Source organism: Poecile atricapillus, chromosome 1 (genome assembly GCF_030490865.1).
Source record: "Poecile atricapillus isolate bPoeAtr1 chromosome 1, bPoeAtr1.hap1, whole genome shotgun sequence".
Classification (NCBI taxonomy): domain Eukaryota; kingdom Metazoa; phylum Chordata; class Aves; order Passeriformes; family Paridae; genus Poecile; species Poecile atricapillus.
The window spans coordinates 137,191,495-137,212,925 of record NC_081249.1 but is presented as its reverse complement, the minus strand read 5'-3'; the positions used below and the strand labels follow the sequence as shown (position 1 = coordinate 137,212,925).

At 37.7% G+C, this 21,431-nt stretch overlaps 1 protein-coding gene across 1 annotated transcript; it reads right to left on the bottom strand.

The window, feature by feature from the left end:
- Positions 1-884: 884 nt before the first annotated feature.
- On the bottom strand, positions 885-8,936 carry GAL (galanin and GMAP prepropeptide). The gene is made up of 6 exons (XM_058829765.1): positions 8,849-8,936; positions 8,634-8,714; positions 7,890-7,944; positions 6,392-6,478; positions 3,278-3,355; positions 885-1,196 (listed from the first exon to the last, which is right to left on the bottom strand). Exons 2-6 carry the CDS (start codon positions 8,712-8,714, stop codon positions 1,144-1,146), a joined length of 354 nt encoding a protein of 117 aa, XP_058685748.1. The 5' UTR covers positions 8,849-8,936; the 3' UTR covers positions 885-1,143.
- Between the last annotated feature and the right edge of the window lie 12,495 nt (positions 8,937-21,431).

The window sequence follows — 21,431 nt, the reverse complement described above, 5'->3', positions numbered from 1 at the left end:
GCACAGCCTGAATGACAAGGTGGGTTGGATGGGTGTGGGCAAAGCACACACCAGTGGCTTGGCTTTTAGAATTCTGCTATGCTAAGAGTGGAAAACAGATGAGATAATAAAGGTCTGCAAAATTTCTGTCAGTCTGTGCACTCCAGTGCACATCAGCATTTTGAAAGGATGATATTTCATTGCACTGTGCAGAGGCTGAAAGTCATCTGAATATGAAAACCTTTCTAAGGCTCTGTGTCCTCTCAGACCTTTCCTCAGTCTTGATCTGACATTTATTGTGTGCAGACCTCACATCCTGGTCCAGTACATCAAAGCTGCTCTGCATGGATTAAACATGGATCCAAGTGCTTTGCTAGACTCAGAATAAAGCATATCATGAAGTATATTTTTAATCTTGCATCAGCCAGAAGCTTTTCTTCATTTAGGAGTGCAGCCCCAGTGCTCTCAATGCCATGGGAGTTCTACATGTAAGATTTGTGTAAACCTGCACAGAACACTTAAATTTGCATTGCCTCAAGGTATGCTCCAGCCAATGGGCCAGTGTAGCACAGGTAAATAATGTGAAATTTATTATCAACAAGAGTTTATTTCATGTCTATGAAAATATGCACAGGAAGTAATGTTTCCTTGAAGCACAGAAGTATAGACAGATCTGTGACTTAAAATGATTCTGCATGGCAGAAGGCACTGCTATTTTTCTGTTATTTAAAGTACCCAATATATATGTTATATATATATGTTTTCTTTTGTTCTAATATGCAGATTAGAGTATATACTCTAATATAGAGAGTATAGATGCAGTATAATCTTACAATTTACCCCAGGCTTTGTAGATGATGCATGCACTGTGTGCTGGTATGTACATAATCTTAAAATGAAACAACTTAGTTGCTCTTTATTTTTATTTTCTCATTTACCTACAGAAAAATTTTACCAAAGCAAAATTATACACTGTGACATTGCAGGAGAGGGAGGGAAGGAAAAGAAAAAGCAAAAAAGAATCCAACAAACCAACCAGAGGGCAGAAGACTGTTTACTATTTATCAGATAAATGCAAACCATACTTCTTAACTTCAGGTCATTTTGGTCTTTTGTTTAGAATTCAGTCTAAATCTACACTGCAACAAAATAAAAATGCATTCTTCAAGACTGGTTCATTTCCTCTGGTGTAGGTAGCTTGTCAAGTGCTCCCATCTCTGCAAACAGGAAAAAAAAAGATTATTAACACATATATAAGTATGCATATTTATCTTAGCAAGTAAGTAATGAAATCCAGTTTCAGTAATATAATTTTTTAATACTTTTCTCAACTATAAGAAACACATCTTTGAACTTTTCATATTTTAATTTATAAAATACTGAGTTTTTTTCTTTTGAATGTCAATAATATCTTCCTGATGCAATTTCAACATTTTAGAAACAGCAGTGACAGAACAGCAATTATATTAATTTTATTATGTCAATTGATATTGCTGGATCCCAGGATCTCATAAGACTTAATATTATCTAATTACAGCTGCCATCCTACATGTTGCTCATTATGAGAAGCACTTAAAGCTGGAGGGAATATTTTCCAAGAGAAAGAGATGAAGGCCACTTCTAGTTATTACCAAGGTACTTCTTAGTAAAAATACTGCCTTTTTCTTGCAGATTAAAATGTATATCTAATCTGAATAACTATTATCTGAAACTGAGCCACATGAGTGGGGTTTTTCCCCCTTCCTCCACCAAGGAACACATCTAAACCCATGTATTTAATGTAGTAAAGTTTCATACAAGCAAATATGTTAAATTATTTCTGTCACTAAAAAATACGGTTTCCACCTGCTTAATTTACAGTTCTGGGTTTGTGTGAGAGTTTGTACTTAGCCTTTCCAATAAATATTGTTAAGAGATAATGTGATAACATTCTGTGTCTGTTGCAAGCTGAGAATACAGGAACTGTGTCTGGAAAAGCCAGATCTGGAGATTCATTTTTTGTTTTTCATGAGGACATGGTAGTACCACCACCTTTTGTGAATAAAAACAATTGTTTGTCATCCCCATCCTAAGAAGGGAGCCTTTTTAGATCATTTGTTCCAGGGAAGAAGTACTTTGTATATCTGTGAGATGCTTTTTATTTTCTTGTCTGATTTAGCAGCTTTTAGGCTATGCAGAGGGTGTGTGCTTGAGCTTACCTTTTACACCCTTTTTGCTGTGTCCAAATATTGATTTTACTTCCTAGCAGAGTAAAGGAGTGTTCTGGGCTCTTTCTTCACAGTGGTACAACAAACAAACTACTACTTTGTCCACAGTAAATATATATGCAAATAATCTACTTTAAATATGTATTTGAGTTATTTCAGGTTATAAAAGAGCTATAAAGAGGTTTTGTTATCAAATGCAAATTCAATTCACTAAACACTGGGTTCACATTTTCAGTAATGAGAATTATGTTCCTTGGGTGGATACAAATAATTCAGAAAACAATGAGTAAAAACATCCCAGGTATGCAGAAAATGAATCTGTTGAAAGTCTCTTTCAATAATGAAATTAAAACACAAATGTACACTCAGGTCCATAGCATATACTAGCCACAAAGTTGCTTATAATTTGTTGTATGCAAAAGTAAGAATATAGAAATTACTGATTTATTGAATTGTCTCCTTTTTGAGACAGAAAAAAATCCTCAAACATTTGCAGTAGAATAATTTTTTTCTACCTGTTGGTTTCTTTGCAACTATGTATTATTGATACATTTTGTAGACAGTTTTGGAATAGCTGAAGAGGTTTTTAAAAGCTGAACATTGTGTTGTTTGGGATTTTTTAAAGTAAAACTGATGAAAACCCAAAAGCAGATGAATTTCTTCTTCACTGGATTCCACAGTAAAGTTAGCATTCTTGCAGGATCAGCTGTAAGCTCAGCATTACAACTCTTGTCACAACTCTGGGGCTGCACAGAGCTTTCACTTCAGTGCACTCTGAGCTGTTGGCCAACATTCAGCTGCGTGTTGTTGCAATTTTGTCATGCAACTTTATTGTAGAATACGTGCAAAAAGAGGGAGATGTGTTTCTTTTGTCACTAACAAGTGGTGGGATGGTATCAGAACTGTGCTGCATCAGATCTTTGCTGAGCTGCAAATTTTCAGGGTCACCTGCACTGTGTGAGAGATCCCAGAGGTGCTGTTCCAAGTCTTGCAACTCAGATCTGCAGCAGATGTGTACATTTAGGGATAGTCCTATCTCCTCAGTAAATTTCCTACCAAAAATTGTGAAAGATTGAAAGGTATTCACTCACCTTTCAGATGCAAGTAAGTCAAAAATTCAATTACTGTGCGCACAATGTTTTCATCAGCCACGGGTCTTCCAAGGTTCCCTGTAAAACAAGCTGGTTGTTACTCAATGTGGTTCAAAGATACATCACATGAGATACTGCAGCTAAGTTTATGAGTACCTGAGGAGGGGAAAAAACCCCAAAACTATCTGAAATTCCATTTTCCTTAAAATTCTTGGTGGAAAACCATTTCATGGAAGGGCAAAGCCCCTATAAGGTAGGTAATTGCAATTCTCAGAATCAAAATCAACCAGCTTTGTATGCCATTGCTGCATAACAGCTGCTGTGACACCTCAATGGTTGTGGTCTCTAGGCCTTATGAGATCTGTTGTACTAGAGAGTTATCCTCTGTTCCAACTCTATCCCTTGTGTCCACCTGAGCCTGCAGGGAAAGGTTAAATTTCAAATTTAGCAACCAAATTCATCAGCTTTACAGAACAGTTAGAAGTTCATTCATGTAGTCTGACTTCATTCCAAATAAGCTTTCAAATGATGTAGAAGTGGTTTGTAGCCCAAAATTTGGGCCTGGGTGTTTTTCTAAGTCCAGAAAGCTGTTTTTACATAGGTATCTAATCCAACACACTTATCTTCAAGCTTATGAAATAGATTTTTGATGTTATTTCAATAGCCTAATGGGTGCTTGTTATTGCACTTTTAGGAAGGATGCTTTCTGCATCTGTTAGAGAGGAAAAAATAAAATCAGCAGGGGGTTGCAGGAAGACACCTTACTGTTTTTAGGAGGATAGAGAACTTCCCTCTATTTAGAACAAATGGTAAGTAATTTTCCCAAGATTTTTAATTCTCTGCACACAGAAGTGGGTGCCAGAACCAACAGTACATTATTTCATCACTGAAAACATTATCAGATGGGTCAGAAGGCAGACTGAGCTCTGTAGCACAAATTAAAAACATTGATGAGGGTTGCAAGGGACACAAAGGTTTCTGGTACAAGAGGAATAAGCCTTTAAGAATGCATTTAATAGGCTTGCACCTAAAAATCTTGTCTTCCAGTCTTTGAACTCACACAAAGATGTTATTATTATTATTATTTGCATTAATAATACTCTTTTATTTGAATTTTTCCTTAACTTTCATTCCCACCTAACCTGTTATGGATTTTTGTTATTATTATTGATATTATTTCATTAATATTTTTATTAATATTGATATTATTTATGGATATTAACATTTTTACCCAGATTTTATTATCCATGTGATATTTATTGGATAAATATTTTTCTTCAGTCACTTGGAAATATTGTATTGCTCTGCTATTGACCTTAATTCTGCATAGTGGATAACACAGATCTCAGTAAACAAACCATTATGATCTTGTAACTTGAAGATTTCACTAATTATGCTCATAGATGGTTGTAGTTTTGTTGTGGGTTTTTTCCCTGGATCTAGTGTTTAGCCCCTAATACAGCTTGCAATTTTTACTGGGTTATCTGGAGAGCTTATGCATTTTGCAGCATTCCTTCAAGGAGAGCGCAGTCCTTCTCATGAACTATTTTACATTAATAAATAATATGTGCATATATTGCCAGTTTTAAGGGACTTTTGCAAATAATCAGGAGAAATACTTCATTTTCAATTAAAATAATATACTGATTGCCTTATGCATTTCTTATGCATTCTATATATATATATTTAAATCTCCTTTGGGTAGGAACTCTGTAATAAACTTCAGCTTCAAAGAACCACTTGGTGACAGAAGAAAATGAAGTTCATAGCAGAGACAGCTGTATAATTTTGAAGTCTCATTCTGACAAGTTTGGTTGGATTTATCTGCAATTGTGGAGCCTCAACAGTACCCAGCAAGAGAGTTCCACAAATCCGTAAGTTCATATTCCCATCAGGAACCTGGTATAGGGACAAATGGCAACGTGCTGCAGTGTGATCTCTACTGCTGGATTACAAATCCCTTACTTTTACACTGTTTTTGACTGGCCATATATTAACACTGGCATTTGAGACAGCAGGGTTCGGTTTATTTTTCCCTTGAAAACCAACAAACAAAACCAAAGCACAGCACCAAAAAAATACCACACATAAACCCCCACTCTGTAACTGTGTACCAGAACTGAACTGACAGTCCTTCAGAGAGTGCAAACAATTAAGAAATGTATTGTTTCTCTTCTCTTTATGAAGTTTGCATGTATGAGATTGTAACCAAGCACATGTCCTTTATTTATGAACTTATTTAGTGCTAATGACATTTGCACTGTTCTGGGTGAATTTAAAATAGGCTCCAAAACCTTTGTGTTGCCCCCATCAGTGCAGTGATAAATGTACTGGTTAAGTACTGTGGTCACTTTTATCAGCCTAAGGATGAATTCATCCCAGCTCACTTTAGATATTTACAGCAGGTTTAGTTTCTCCTCAGGAGATAAAACAGGTTTTTTTAGAAGTTTCTGCACCTTATCCTGAAATAGGTGTTCAACATAAAGCCTGAAAATTGTCAGCTTCTCTACATAAAAGGAGTCTAGACGTACATTTTAGAGGTTCACCTCTGGATGAAAAATCTAGAACAAAGCTGCACCCTTTTCATTCCCATTTATTAAATTCTGACACATGCAACATCTAAGCATTTTGGCTTCAGTTGTGACCAGGTTCTCAATCTTTTAATGAAGATAATCCACCTTGCTTAGTCATAGGAAATACTGAAACTTTGTATTTTCCATAGCCTGCATGACTGAAAGATGCCTTTATGGATGCTCTCCTTTGCCAAAAAACAATTTAACTCTGGAGTGGCTGAAATACTTACTTGAAATACTTACTTGAACATATGAAAAGAGAAAAAAAAAATGAAGTTTTTTTTTCAAAGAAATATGATCTATTACACATTTAAAGCAACAAAATTATGATACATTTTCCTAATCACTTAGATGTTGTAATCTATGACCACACAAAGATCACACTGAATGGCCAAATGTCATTTTTCTTCCTTTCATATGTTTATTAGGATTTCTGTTAAAATGCAAAAATAGTTTTGTATCCAAGTAGTCAGTTCAATAGTAAATAAATTACTTAACATAAGCAACAAATAAAAAATGCTGGTTTCCAGATTTTCATTACCTGCTGTAATATCCTCACCAGGCGGTATTTCACGTTTACCAGTGAAACCATTCTTGTCATTAAAAGATCTGTGGTTATCTACTGCATCTGATAAATAAATTAAAAATCAGAGGAGTTAATTGACTTAGCAAAAACCTTTCCTATATGCTTTCCTATAATGCTATATCCTTGCTCTTCATGGATTTCAGTGAAAATATCATGCTGGGCAGTTTTGACATATCACAAGAAGTAAATGTGTTATTAAATACAATAACCTTTCTTCTAAATTTGTGCTTATGATTTTTTTAAATTCCAGAGACAGTCTTGTGCTACATACTTGCTGAAGCTATTACTGCATTCAGATGTTGTAGAGAAAAAATGTAAGGGTATACCTGCATGTAAACTGGGAAGCTGTTCTTACTACTCTTTCCTCTGTCTTTAAGGGAGTATTGCTGGTGAGTGTGCTTAAAAGAAAGCTGCAGATAGTTTACAGGAATAACCTTCAGAAACTATCTTACATGCCCCTGGTGCCTCTTCTCCCCCCTTGCAATGGGCATTTCCTTTATCAGTAAAAGCTGACCAATATCACCTGCAACAAAGGATGATTCCTATTATCCAGTCTTGGATACAAAATACGAGTTTTTGACAAGCACATTTCTCCACAATATTTTTTCCTATTTGCTTAGATCTGCTTTCTATACTACCAGATACTTACAGAATCAGTTAACACGCTTAAGATGCATTAAACTTGGTTTGTTTTTTTTTTTAATGTATCCTTGTTGTTAGCTAAAAAGAATGAAGAGTGTCAGAGTATGTGTAGTATTTGTCTATGTGTTACTGCGACACTGAAAATATAGAAACATTGGTGATGGATTTTACCACATTCACAAGAATTAATGGTAAAAGAACAAATATTTGAGCTTAGTTCTGCATTACTTTACTTACAAATTGCATTTGTTATCTCCACCTATAAACCAGTACCCCTGTATTTTGAACACCTTGTATATTTATTTTTCACATAGTGAACAGTTAACAGTCTTGAGTTTGCAAGTTACTGTTTCAATTTATTTTGCTTTAATTTAAAAAAAAAAAAAGTCATATAATAAACTCCAGTAGTGAAAGTTTCCAAAAAAGATTTAAAGGTGAAATCTGAAATACATGGAAAAGTGCCAAATGCCACATTTTGTCATTCTGCCCTTGACATCTAAGATGCTGTAAGATTTTTTTAACACTTCTGGTGGTGACGTATTTGTCATATGAAAATTACAGTTCAGAAGCACAAAATGTGAGCAGATGTGTTTCTGGACATAAGGCCTCCCATCACACTTCTTTAGAAAAGAGCAGCTGTTGCCTAAGACAGATCAGGTCTGTGATAGGCATGTAACAAACATCTGAACAAGTGTTTTCCCAAATGAGCTTCTTCAGTCTTGCAGGTTTAGAAAAATTGCTGTATTCAGAGAAGTGAATAACACAATTTTTGCATTTTGAAATAATGAAACAAAAAAAGTGCTTCACTTACGTGGCCCAAGTAGATAACCAGCACTATTCAAAGTCCAACCCCTTTTGTCTTTTGCCTTAAAGAAAAAAAAAACAAGTATGTTATTGCACGACCTACACTCGGAAGGACATTCTCTTAGCAGAAAGAGTCTTCTGAAGGCTCAAAATCAAGAAAAAATATTTTAAAAATTACTCCAATCATACTGAAGTAAATATTCATGGTGAGCTCTTGCCCCCTCCCTCCCTAAGTCTATAGTGTTGCTATTGACATCCATGTGGTTTGACAGTTTCACACCACATAAACAATGACTGCAAATCACACCGTGAAGGCAGAAATTTCCACTTTTTACTTGAAGTTTATATTACCACCTGATAGTCACCTTAGCAGACAGCAATGCTTCTTTTTATTGCTTGGATATACATGACAGCCTCTTCATAAAAGAAGTCCATATGTACATCATCTTTCCTGAGGCAGGTGGGACACCCATTCAATTTTGGTCCAGCAGCAAGACATTCTTAGTAATAGTATTTATTTTATTTTATTTTATTTTTTTTTTAAATGGAGCTAGTATTTAAAATCTACAAGTTCTTAGCTGGAAAAAAAAAAAAAAAAAAAGGAAAAAAAGGAAAAAAAAACCACAAAAACAAACTGCTTATAGCCCGAAATGGTTTGAGTGCTGCGTCCTTTGCAATCCCTATATCTAAGAGCAGCGTGTATCCGTGGGGAGGGTCACGGTTCCTCGCTAGCTGAGGCACGGATACTTACTGAGAAAACCAGCCCGAGTGTTTCCGAGAGGGTGGCACAGAGGATTAAAGACAGAAACAGGAAACCGGTGCACCTCTGCATCTGGAAGAAACCGCACCGGGGTGAAGGCTTTGCCTGCCCCGGGGCACGGGGAGGGAAGCGGGGGCGAAGCCGCTCCCCTCTGCCTGGGCTGGGCAGCCCAGCTCCCCCCGGGAGAAGGGCCGGGGGCCGGGTACCTTGAGCTGGGGCGCTCCGGTCCACTCCGCTCCGCTCCGTCCCTGGCAGCGCTCCCGCGGCGTGGCCGGTCCCACGGCGGGCTCGTCCTGCCCGGCTTTATGGGCTGCGGAGCGGCGGAGCCGAGAGCCGCCCACCGCCTCCCCCCGCCTCCCCCGGCCAGCTCCCCCCCGCCAGCCGCCGCTTTGGGAAAGGCAGAGATCGCGGCAATCCATTAGAGGTACTCGGGAGCAGGGCGCAAGCAGCCGGGAGCTGCCAGCCCTGCCCTGAGCCCGCGGGATCGGGGGACGAGGGGGACAAGGGCGAGGAAAGGGGATGCACATCGGCCCTCAGCAGCGCCCGACACCCGTGCCTGCGTGTGGGGACACGGCCTCTGGGGACAGAGAGGACTTCACCCAGCTCTGCTCTGCTCCCGAGCCCTGTAGCTCCCCGTGGATCACCCGCGGTGCTTGAAATCCCTTTGACTCGTGCTCCAGCATCAGCGAGAGCACCTGCTACAAGTCTGTACTCTGTGCCGCTCTGTATCGAGGCAGCACTTCTTTCAGGGTTATGTATAAAAGCAGGGGATTTAGCTCTTTCCAGTGACTGGGCTAGCCCTGGCCTGTGCATTTACAACCGGTGGAGTTTCACCAGTTTGCTTATCTTAGTTGTGCTTACAGCTGGCATCGGGATGTGCAAAACTGAATTACAAAGCAGAGATTCCATTTTTTCCCCCTGCCAAATTGTACTTTCTCTACAACAAATTAGTTTGTCCACTGCAAGTCCCTCAAATCCATTTCTTTTTCAATGAGAACATCACAGAGGTTGCACAGCATAAATTATACTTACAGCTCCTTTTCCAGAAACTGCCAAACGGTCTCTGCAAACTTTTGAACAACACATTAATCATTCACTACTTTAAAAGCAAACTTTTTCTTACTTTAATGTAGCATAATGTTTGTAACCCAAGCTAGAAGCAGGAGCTGTGTCCTGTATTTCTATTTCCTCCCCTCTTTTGTCAATAGTCCAACCTTGTCTTTGGGTCTCTGAGCAAAAACTGCTGGGATAAAGCTTATTTTATGCAGTTCTTAAATGCTGATGTACATACATGGGAAACTCAGCTTTGCAGATTTTATTTGATACTTTTTATCATTTGCTGAAGGTGTTCTTTCAGCTATTGCATGATCCTCACAATTCAGATTAGATAGATATGGAAAATAGTAATAGAATTTTTGCAAAGTGCTGTTTTCCTTTACCTTGTCAATAGTGCACTTTTGACTGAAATTCCCTAGCTTTCAGCTGTTAACTTCCACTAAGTAATTTTGAAACATGAAGCTTCATTGTGCTACAAAATGTTTTCTTTTTATGTTATTTGAAAAAATCCTGACAGAATATATCAAGATATGTCCAATTTTGCATTCAAGAAATATTACAAAAATGTGTTAATCCTGTGAGCTTTGACTGATTTTATTTTTGATGTTCCTGTAAAATGCATTTGAAATGTTTTTGAACCAGCAGCTTTTATTCTGATTTTTCATCCACAGTACTTGCACCTTTCTGTCAAATTAGAGTGAAATGATCTCTTCATCTCTACTAGAGCCAGATGCAAAAGAAAGCTTTGTATACTGAAAAGCTAAATCCATCACTTTCCCATCATACTTTTTTGTCTAAATCTATCTTTATGTTAGTGTCAATTAAATAATTTTATCAGTCATCCCTACAATTGATGTTCTCATTCCCACAGTTTTCTTTCTCAAGAATGCTGTTAGTCTTGCTTTTATTCCATAGAAATTTTAAATCTCACTGCTCAGAGAAAAAAAAAAATGGGCTTTAGTCTGAAGCCTGCCTTTCCTAGCTTAGCTTGACTGATGGCCATCTCTGTGCCTGCACAGATTGTTTTCATTGAGGAGACCCTTCACTGTACTAAGTCCTCCATTGATTTATTTATTGTCTGGTTAATTCTAAAGGCTAAATGCAATTTGCAGTAGCTGTTAGGTTATGCCTAATCCTCACCAGAGGTCCATCATCAGATAAACTCACAATGAAGCTCATCTAAAATCCACTCAAGTCAGTGGAACAATAAGCATTGATAACAAAACTGTCTCTGATGTCTTTAAACTGATACATGAGAGACAGGATTGGCTGTCTCACACAGCAGCATGTATATGCAATTTTATAGATGTGATTGTAACTGCATTTCAAAAATAATTAAAAGAAAAACAGGGAAGAATACTTTTTGCAGTCAGATGGAAAAGCTTTGAATTTTTAAGGAAATGGTAATACGGATTAAATAAATGACAGTATAGAAATATTGGACCTGGGAAATGAAATTATTGCATTTTTGTCATTGGAGGTTAAATTTTGAGAACAAACAGTAAATCCTAAGGATTCTAACAGATCTTTAATGATAAAAATGTCTCTTTTATAGAATTGATGAGGTAGGATGGATCATTTAAGTTTTAATTAGCAAAAGAATAAACCATACAGAATGGATATCTTGTATAGAAGGAAAAACACTGAATAAAAGTGGATTTTGCGTTATATTTTCAAATGGCCTGGAGTCTGCAGTTGGCTCCCTTCACAGTTGAAATTACTGAGATAATGAATAAAGCAGGAAAAGGCATGTCTGCTATTTTTGTGTTGAAGTTGTCTAATAGGGTTGTTTTCACCAACTCACCAATGAATATTGAAATCAAATATTAGAAACCCCTGCAGTCACAGTGATGTCCATCTGCACAAAAAATGAGTGAGGTTTTTTCCTGCTTCCCAGACAACATCAACTCTAAACATATTGTTTAAGACTTTTCTCAGATATGTACACAAAACTTCTAATATTATGTGAGCAATTGTAATGAATTCTAGGCCTGGGAGATAAATTGCCAGAAAAAAATGTCCCCCATATATGAGGGTGAAACAATGACATTACAGAAAGTAAATCATTACTGGAGGAGTGTCATCATCCAGCTAATTAGAAAAGATGGGTTGCAGAAGTGTCAAGATGTCTATTTTGAATTCTATTCAGTATTTACCAGGTGATCACTAAAATGCAGTGGCACCAGTAACTTACATTGCTGTCTTTTCTGCATTGGAAACAATTTTAAACTTTTGATATTAGTGTTTCCACCCTGAATAGAGAGATTTATTATAACCGAGTGTGGAAAACACAAATGCAAGACTTTCTATGGCTAAATCAGAGTGGGAAAGGCACAAATCTCTTCCTAACAGAGTATGGACACTGAGACATCTGAGTATCCAGAAGCAAAGAGGCATTCCAGTTGCCATCAAGGCTGAGAATTGCTTCACTGATCTAAATACTTATTGCTGTTCTTGAGGTAAATGAGTCTGGTGGTTCTGCCAAAGCTGAAAAGTTATTTAAACTTCTCTTTCAGCTCAAACTATTACCCCAGCCCTCAACATTTGCATCTCAGGTGCTCATTGTTAACCTCAGCAGAGATAAGTTGAAGATGATGCTGTCTGCATTTATCTGAAGATGACAGAAGTTCAATATGCAACTATCATTTTCTAAGTAGTTTGCTATAAAGTCTTAAAGAAACCTCATGATTATTCTTTCCCTCACCCTGTATAGAATTATTTCCTTCTTTAATGGAGGTAGAACACGGAACAGATTGTTGTGTTTAGTTTTTTTTTAAAAAAAAAATATTAATAAGTGAAGGCAATTTCCTTCATCCTTCCAAACCCTTTGCTATTGTTTTCTTCTCATTTTGTAATTTCTCTGAAATCTAGGCCATTTTCACTGAGTGAGTCTGTTGCACATTTTACCACCTCAGCATCAAATAGAACTAAATATTATAGATATCTTCTGAGTTAGAGGCTTTTCTGTTCTGAATTACACAGATATCAACCAACAATTTCCTCTTATTACATCATTCAGTGTGCTACCAGAGCTATTATTCACAAACATATACCATTGAATCAAAACTGTGACTGCCATGTTAGATCATCTCCTGTATTTTTAAAATGATTTTTGGTTGAAGAAGCACTGTGATTTTTAGACTAATTCTGCATATATAAAAAAGAAACCACAGAATAAACACTTCAGAGAAAAAATCTGAAAGTTAGTTACTATAGACATCAATAATATTCTGAGAAATTATATAAAAACACTTTGTCTTGATTCCTGCTTCCTTACAGGCAAATAATGTATCAATTTGGGTCAGATAAGCCAGGTTCAAACCTATCATACACAGACTTCTTTCCAGCACAAAGACACAAGCTTCATTTCCTAAAGAAGTCAGAACCAGAGGCTCTCCTGATGACAGTTTATCTGAGAAGAGCACTGAGAATTTGAAATATTTTAAGAAATACCATTTTCAAGTGCTTCTGGTACAAACAGCAGTGGATCAGTGCAGGTTGCATACCCTGCTGTCATTCCCAGTCTGTGCATTCCCAGAACACTTCCATTTGGGCAAAGAGGATATATGCAGAAGGCTCACTGAAATTCCAGGAGAGCCAGTGCTTCAGCTATTTCCTTTGTAGGCCAAGGAGAAGGCTGGGTCAGAGGCACTGCCTCTCTCAGAAGCAAACACAGCTTTATATATCTCAGCCCTGCAAGGGGCTGAGTTTGGCACTCAGCTCCTGCTAATTTAGAGCTCAGCTTCTCTGACTCTCTTGGAGTCCACGTGGGAACCTCTGACTCAAAGGGCTGATTCAGGACTTACAGTTGCAGAGGCTTCTTTACTAAACTCTGAATTCTGATGCTTACCTGAAGGAGGCTGGCTCTTGGCTTAGTTTTCCATTTAATTACTCACTCACCAATGTCTTCCTCCTCCTTTGATCAACTTCAGAGGAAGCTCACACCTACCAAACACCAGGGAGTTTCTGGTCCTGCAAGATCTCAGAAGCAATTCCCGCCTACCCAATCCCTATAGGGCTGCATGCTGTATCCTCCTCAATGGTCTGGATGATTGAAATGATGGTGGGATTGAAAGCATCTTCACCAAATCTGGTGGTGGCACCAAACATGGTGGTGCATTGAACATGTCACAAGGGATATCTTACAGGAGAGCTGGGCAGGCTGGAAAAGTGGGATAGAAAGAACAATATGAAGTTTAACAAAGACAAGTGCATGGTTATGTCCCTGGGATGGCACAGCCAAAGTTCCCAGGACAGGCTAGGATCCACCTGTCTGAGAAGGAGCCTTGGCAAAAGGGACCTGGAAATCCTGGTGGAGAAGATGAGCCCACAGTGTGCTGCTGCAGCAAGGAAGGCAAACTGGATCCTAGGCTGCATCCATGGAGCATAACAGAGGTGCAGTCGAGATCATCCCAGTCTAGTCAGCGCCTGTCAGGCCACACCTGCAGTACTGTGCCCAGTCCTGGTATGCACCCTTCAAAAAAGACATTGGAGAGGGCTCAAAGGAGGGCTACAAAGTGATCAAAGAGCTGGAGAATCTGCTCTGTGGGGAAAGACTTAACGAGTTGGGTCTTTTCACTTTGGAGAAAAGGAGTCTCAAGGGAATCTCATCATAGTTTTCCAGTTCCCAAAAGGTAGCTGCAAAAAGTATGAATGCTCTCTCTTCACAAGGACACACATGGAGAGGACAACAAGCAAAGGGCACAAGCTGTACTCAGAGAGATTTCATTTTGATGTACAAGAGGAATTTTTTACAGTGAAAACAATCAATGTCCCAGGGCCTTAGTGGAGTCCCCATCATGGAGATTTTAAAGTCAAGTGATCAGGGTGCTAAAGAAGAGAGGATTTTTCGAGGTCCGTTCCAACCTGAGCTAAATTACAATAAGTGCTTTACCAAATTATGTGTACTGAAATGAGAAGCCACAGAAAAAAAAGGTCAGTGCTTTCATAGCTCTTATTTTTTAACAGGACACAGTGGCAGCTGCTTCATTAGCAAGTATGTTGCAACGTTATAATACAAAAAGCCTCACAAGTAGGCACTTCAGACATGAAATACACTCACAGTAATTCAAAAAGAAACTACAGAATAATATTTACATCAAATATTTTCCAAAAGTATTTTTATATTAAGTTCATCGAAGTGTAAAAAAAAAAAAATAGACAGAATATTAAAAGATAGATATTCAGCTACAAAATACACTTTTGTTTATTACTGGTTTTTATTTTGTTAAAGCACAAAATAGAGTTAGCAGGATGATAATATGCAGTCTTCATTATCCTACTATAAGTGCACCCGGTAAGTCTTTTTCTGCTATGATAAGAAATAACCCATTCCATCTTACAAGTTCACTGTGTAATTTGTAAACAGGTTAGAGAAAATTGGGTGGAATACTCTCCTTATTATCCTTGACAACCCTTACATGTTTAATTCCAAGTGGACCTGAGCATTCCTCATCACATCTCTTCATACTCTGACAACATTCCTATATTTCTCCCAAACAGCCTGTCCCTTTTTCAGCATGTTGTAAACTTTCTTCTTCCTTTTGGGTTTGCCAGAAGCTCTTTACTTATCCATGCAGGTCTCCTGCTCTGCTTTGTGTGATTTCTTATTCATAGGGACGCACCAGTCTTGAGAATGGAGGCAGGAATAGTTGAATATTAACCAGCTCTCTTAGACACCCTTACCTTCTAGATCCCTAACCCATGGGATTCCTCCAGGTAAATCCTTGAGGAGGCCAAAGGCATCTCTCCTGAAGTCAAGGGCTGTGATCCTATTCATTGCTGGCTTCCTCCATGTGGATCCTGTACTCCATGACACTGCAGCCAAGGCTGACCCCGACATTCACATGGTTAATGACTGGACTTGGTGAACCTGGAGGTCACTTCCAACTCTAGTGATTCTATGATTTTTTGATTCTTATGATTCCCCAGCCAGTCTTTCCTTGTTTGTCAGTACAAGGTCCAGCAGAACACCTCTCCTCCATGGCTCCTCCAACACCTGTGTCAAAATGTTACCAGCAGTACTCTGCAGGAACCTCCTGGGCTCCTGTGTGCCCACATGAGTTGTTTTTCCATCAGAGATCAGGGTGGTGGAATTTCCTTGTGAGCACCAGAGCCTGTGACTGCGAGGCTCCTTCCAGCTGACTGGAGAATTCCTCATTGACTTCCCCTTCCTGACAGGGTGGCCTGTAGCAAACAGCCACAGCAGTGGCACCCACATTGTCCCTGAATTCTTACTGTAAGCTCTTGTCTTGTTCTTCGCCCAGCCCAAGACAGAGCTCGGTACATCCCAGTTGCTCTCTCATGTCAAGAGCAGTTCCACCACCTCACATTGCTGGCCTGTCTTTCCCAAAAAGGATGCAGCCATCCATGGCAGTATTCCAGTCATCTGAGCTGCCCCACCATGTCTGTGTAACTGCAGTGAGAATGTGCACACAGATCTCTAATTCTGCTTGGTTTTCCCCCGTGCTGTGTGTGTCGGTGTACAGCCATTTCAGAGAGGTAACTGATACTGGTGCCAAAACACTCTGATAAAAACCACTTTGGAGTCTCCTCAATACACACAAAAGAATAAGCTAAAAAAAAAGTAACAAGCCCCCACTCAAAGGCCTGGTTTGCAAGACAAATGAGGGAATTGATTTTATTCTACCCATTCTGTCAACAGACAAAGCACAGGATATCCTAAATAAGGATGGATCTGACACAATATTTCATCAAGGAGAGGCTTAATCTGGCTGCTTGCAGAGCTACCTGGCCTTTTGTGCACAGAAACTGTATGCTCTGAGTTATGCAGTCTTTATAAGAGGAACATTTCTCAGGTATTGGAGCAATGTTAGAGCTTTATCCCAGTGAATCAGCACTGCTACGTTGTATGAATGTCTTGATTCTATGCCATTTTCAAAACTATCTGTTACTGCTGGTAGCCAAACATGAATTTGCAGACTTCAAATTGAGTGTTTCCTCCCACCTTCATCCAAGGAAAAGATATGTTTACTATATACAATCTTTTCCAATGTTACTTCAAAGGACTTGAACTTCCAGAAGCAGATGACTCATTTGTTTTGAATGAAAATTGGGGATTTCTATTAACTAGTAGCAAATACTTGCAAAGTTTCAAGAAAAAAGAAAAAAGCAATATCTCATTGAGTCCTTTGGATTGCCATCTTTGGAATTACCACACACATTTATTATGTAGCATCAAGTAAATCCAGATAAAGGCTGTATTTTCTTCTATTTTCCTCATCCACACCCATTCAATTCTTTAATATATTTTTTATGGGTAAAAAGGAATAAATGTGAAACACTTACCAGAGGAACATGTTATCTTTTCTTCTGCTTGTTGTCTTCATTCTGTGCTTCCTTGAAGTTACTTGGGGATATTTTGTTTTCACATGAGGGAAAGAAATATCTATTTTATTTTTCAAGTACAGAAAATCATTACTTGGCTGAACACTTCAGCAGGATTGTAAAGTTTAGAAGTATTGGTCTATGGGTGCATTTTAATCAACTTTCACTTCTTTATTATCAGTGTAAGAAGGCCATCAGAAGGTTTTGAGATTGTTTTTACAGAGTTTGAATCAGTAGTTAATTTTTAATTTCTTTTGCCTACACATGTAAACATGTATAAGGCAAAAATATTGAATTTAGTACTTACCAGGTCACTCCCACTGGATCAGTTTAGTATGTTGCAACTCAGAGTAAAATTATTGCCATCTTAGTCAATGATATTATATTCATTTGCAAAAAAAAAAAAAAAACCAAACCAAAAAAACAAACAACAAAACCAGAAAAATAAAAACCCAACAAAAATCCTAAAATAAGAATGTTTCATACCTCTTTGGGGACTACTATTTCAAACTGTTTATAGGTTCATGAAGACATCATTGCAGTTCAAGTGTGCAAGTACCTAAATTAGGGATCACTGAGGTCTCAAGGAAGGGATTCTGAGTATTTGTTAGCAATTTCTCTCTCTGCTGAAAACACAAACAACTGAGAACTTGTATTGAGAGTCTTGGTTAGATTCTAAAGATTGATGGTGCAAATACCCCTTTATTAAAAAAAAAATAAATTACACTTGCCTATATTACCTAGAAGACTTTAAGAACAGATTAAAGGTTTGTTCTTCAGAACTTCAGCCACCAATGCCTGATTTTATAAGCCAGTCTTCACTGGAAGATTATACTTCTTCCCTTTTTACAAATAATAGAAGTTTAACATTCACCTCAAAATTTAATTCTCTAAATATACAAATGCCGAGGTAAAAAAAATGGGTAGTTTTTCTTTAGATTAGTTCTTTGTGTTTATTCTTTCTTCATTTCTTTTCCTTCTTTCATCACAGCAGTTCAATTATTACTGAAAATTTACAGGCTCCATTTCCCTAAATAACTGAATAAAGCAAATTAAATAAACTAGGGGAAAAAAAAATCAGAAATATGCCTGTCAGGCAGGTACATTAGTAGTTTTCTTGAATAATTTAATAATATTTATTAAATAAGCTTTGTAAACACTGAAAGAATAAGATGGGTTATAAACTGTGAAAACAGTTTTGCCTGTTCTTCATTAGAAATTTACAGAAATTTCATAAAGGTTTCTGTAATGAACACTTGTATGGATGTAGACTATCCCAGCATGATAAAAACAGGGATAATTATGCTTATTCTGTTTTCAGTCGGTTTTTCTCTGTGTGTCCTGGGTATCATTAATATATCATTGCAAAAAAGAATTAATATCAGTAGCTGCAGAGTCTGAACTCACATGTTAACAAATAAATGAAGTAATATCAATGCTCTAAAGCTTTGCCTTCACTGTTGGGTAAAGATATGCACACATTAACAAAATAGACCTTTGCTTCTCCATCTGTTTTTGGCTAACCAAAATGGCTTTTTCTAGTCTTTCGAAGTTTGTAAATACTCCGGTGAAGGTTATAAAGAAATGTTTCATAATCAAAGTCCTAATATTGAAAAACTACAGATTTTGACAGACAACTCAGTTGCAAGATGATATTCTGTGGCAAGAAGAGTGCTTTGCCAATAGAAGGTTTTAAAATTCTGAGAACTTTAAAGGTTGTATCTGGTATTTTGAATTAGGAACAACAGGTAGGTGAAGAAAGGTGGAAGGCAAGAAGGGAAAAGGTTGTCTTTTTACTTGCAAAGACTACAGAAAAAGACATTTAAACAGGAGTAAAACTTATGTCGCCCACCTACCTTTAGGCAGCTGTGCTGAGCTGGTCGGTTACCTTAGCTCCATTAAAGAGCTTCAACACTGGAACTTAGAGTGCAAATCCATCTCTAGATAACTGTGTACCTCAGGATGAGATGTACCATTTTCTGAACTCCACTGGCTTGTTGTCTTTCAAATATAATGCCACCTTGAACAACAATTTCTTATGGAAATACCCTGCAGAGTGGACATGGAAAGTTATTGTCTTACCCAGTGGTGAAAACAACATACCAATTCTATTTACGGAAAATGAGAATATTTGCTATAAGGGGAGGACTTTTGTGCTCCACCAGCTTTAGGCTGTCTATTCTGACTTGTCACCTTTGTAGTTGCACTGGTTTGGGCTGGGACAGATTTCATTTCCTTCATAGGTTTGAAAGCTCACCAGTGTTTCAGCTATCGCTGAACGGTGTCTGCACAGCATCAAGGCTTTCTCTGCTTCCCATGGGAGCATACAAGAAGCCAGGAGAGGGCCCAGCTGGGATACCAGTCCCTTCAATATATGTTCAATATATATCAATATTCTTATCAATATTCTGATTGGTGTGGCAGACTGTCTGCTCTGGCTTCCTCACTGACTTTGTCAGGAAACTTGTTTATGTCATCATGTAAATGTAGCCTCTTTTCAAAAATGCATGCTGGTAACTGGTATTCTAGGCCCTTGTAAGTAGAACCAGTACAGCAGTCAACTGTGCTAGGAAATACATTCTTCATGTTTTGTAAGCAGGCATTTATCCTCACTGATGAATTCAAGACTGAGGTGAAGTTGGACTTCGGCTGAATGCGAGGAAATAAGATAAAGTAACAAATCTGAAAAGAATGTTGACACAATTTAGCTTACAGTCTTTCAGGTTTTTTGTACTAACATTTAAACAGTATCTGGAGTCCCACAGGCAAACAGCTGGTAAAGGCTTGCTGTTTGTATTTTAAGAGCTAAACTTGCAGCATCGGTATTTGCGAGATTTCTCTGTGTGCCGTGGGGAAATAAAGCAAGTGATTTCTCTGTCCTATTTAGCAGCAGGCATCTTCTGAGTGATTGGAGAACTTCAGCTGACATTCCTGCAAGGGAAAATGAGACACCGCCTCTTCCTTTGCTCCTCTCACATAAACCAAGATGCCTCTGTTTTGAATTAAGTCATTCCACGTTTCCACTGGGAAAAATAAATGCATCAAGAGGAGGAACAGAATGGAAGAACACTTTCCCATCTGTTAAATGGCACAATGTCTTTGATTAGACACTAATCAAAATGACAGTGTTTTCCTTATTTTAATTCTTCACCATGCAAGTGAAATGAAAATGCGAAAATAAGCAATGCCTTTGCCATGTGATTCTGAAGAATATTACTTTTGATTAATCCTTTCTGTTACAGACTTCAACATGAATAAAACTGGTTTGTCAATAAAATCAAACTCCTAACCATTAAGTTGAAAAATTCATTTTATTGTTTCCATTAATGAATGTGGTTCTAAATTTTAAACTGTGCCTGTTAAAATGCGTTTTCCTTTCTCACTTGTAACCCAGGTAAGAAAAAGTCGGTTAATGAAAAAAAAATGCTCAAAGACTGCATGAAAGAGCACAACACATATTAGAGCTGTATTTTCTATTGCAAAGGTCCAATAGATACTGTGTGCATAATACTTTTTAAATGTATTTACTGTCATTTTTGAAGGCTAAGAAAAAGCTTACCTTTTGAAGTGGCAGTTCTGGTTTTTTTCTCACATGAACCACAGATATTAGAAATAGCTAGATAAATTTCTCTTCTATGATTTCTGTTACCACAGAGATCTTCCTCTTGGTTTCTTTAAAGAGCATCATATTTTTCTGTCAGTTTTCACTGTGTGGCCTACAGTTAGAAAATGACATTCATGGTTTATATAAATGAAATTTACTCATTTTGTATATATTTATGGTTATCTTGCTTATTTTATTAGCATTTTATTCCTGCATTAACTCTTATTTGAAAAATGTATGTGATATTTAGGGAAATTTTAATGCTTTGAAAGACATTTCAATATCTAGAGTTGTCTAGAATATTTTTTATTAGACTTTTGTAAACTAATACCTTTAAAATGCAATTGGTGTCAACCATGAAGCCTTGTGAGTCATTCTGGGCTATTAAGAAGCAGATTAATCTTATCTCAAGATGGCATTTTTAAAACAAAGTACTAATTCATAGACTATTCAGAAAATACTAAATAGCAAAATAGTCCTCTCATTTGCAAAATAATCCCACTGTAAGCAATGTGAATTACATTTGTTTTTGTGCACTTCCATGCATCCTGATCACTGTTTTCTGGACTGCTTTATTGCTCAGTCTGATTAATTGGATATTCTCCATATTGGGTTTTGCTGAAATAGTTCTCACCCTTTGCCTTCTTGTTTCCCTTTTATTTGTTCTAAACTTCTCCCTCTCCACTCTGCAACCCCACCCTGGTAATGAAACTGCTCAGAAAGCTTCAGGACTTGGCTGAAGGCTGTATAAATACTCCTTGGGGTGTAGAACCCTTGTCCCA

Excerpts from the sequence above, each read along its gene's own strand:
- GAL (XM_058829765.1), bottom strand. The coding sequence starts at position 8,714 with ATGCAGAGGTGCACCGGTTTCCTGTTTCTGTCTTTAATCCTCTGTGCC. Across the intron at positions 7,945-8,633 it reads CACTCGGGCTGGTTTTCTCA|GCAAAAGACAAAAGGGGTTG; the intron begins GTAAGTATCCGT and ends TTTTTCTTTAAG. Across the intron at positions 6,479-7,889 it reads TGGTTATCTACTTGGGCCAC|ATGCAGTAGATAACCACAGA; the intron begins GTAAGTGAAGCA and ends TTTATTTATCAG.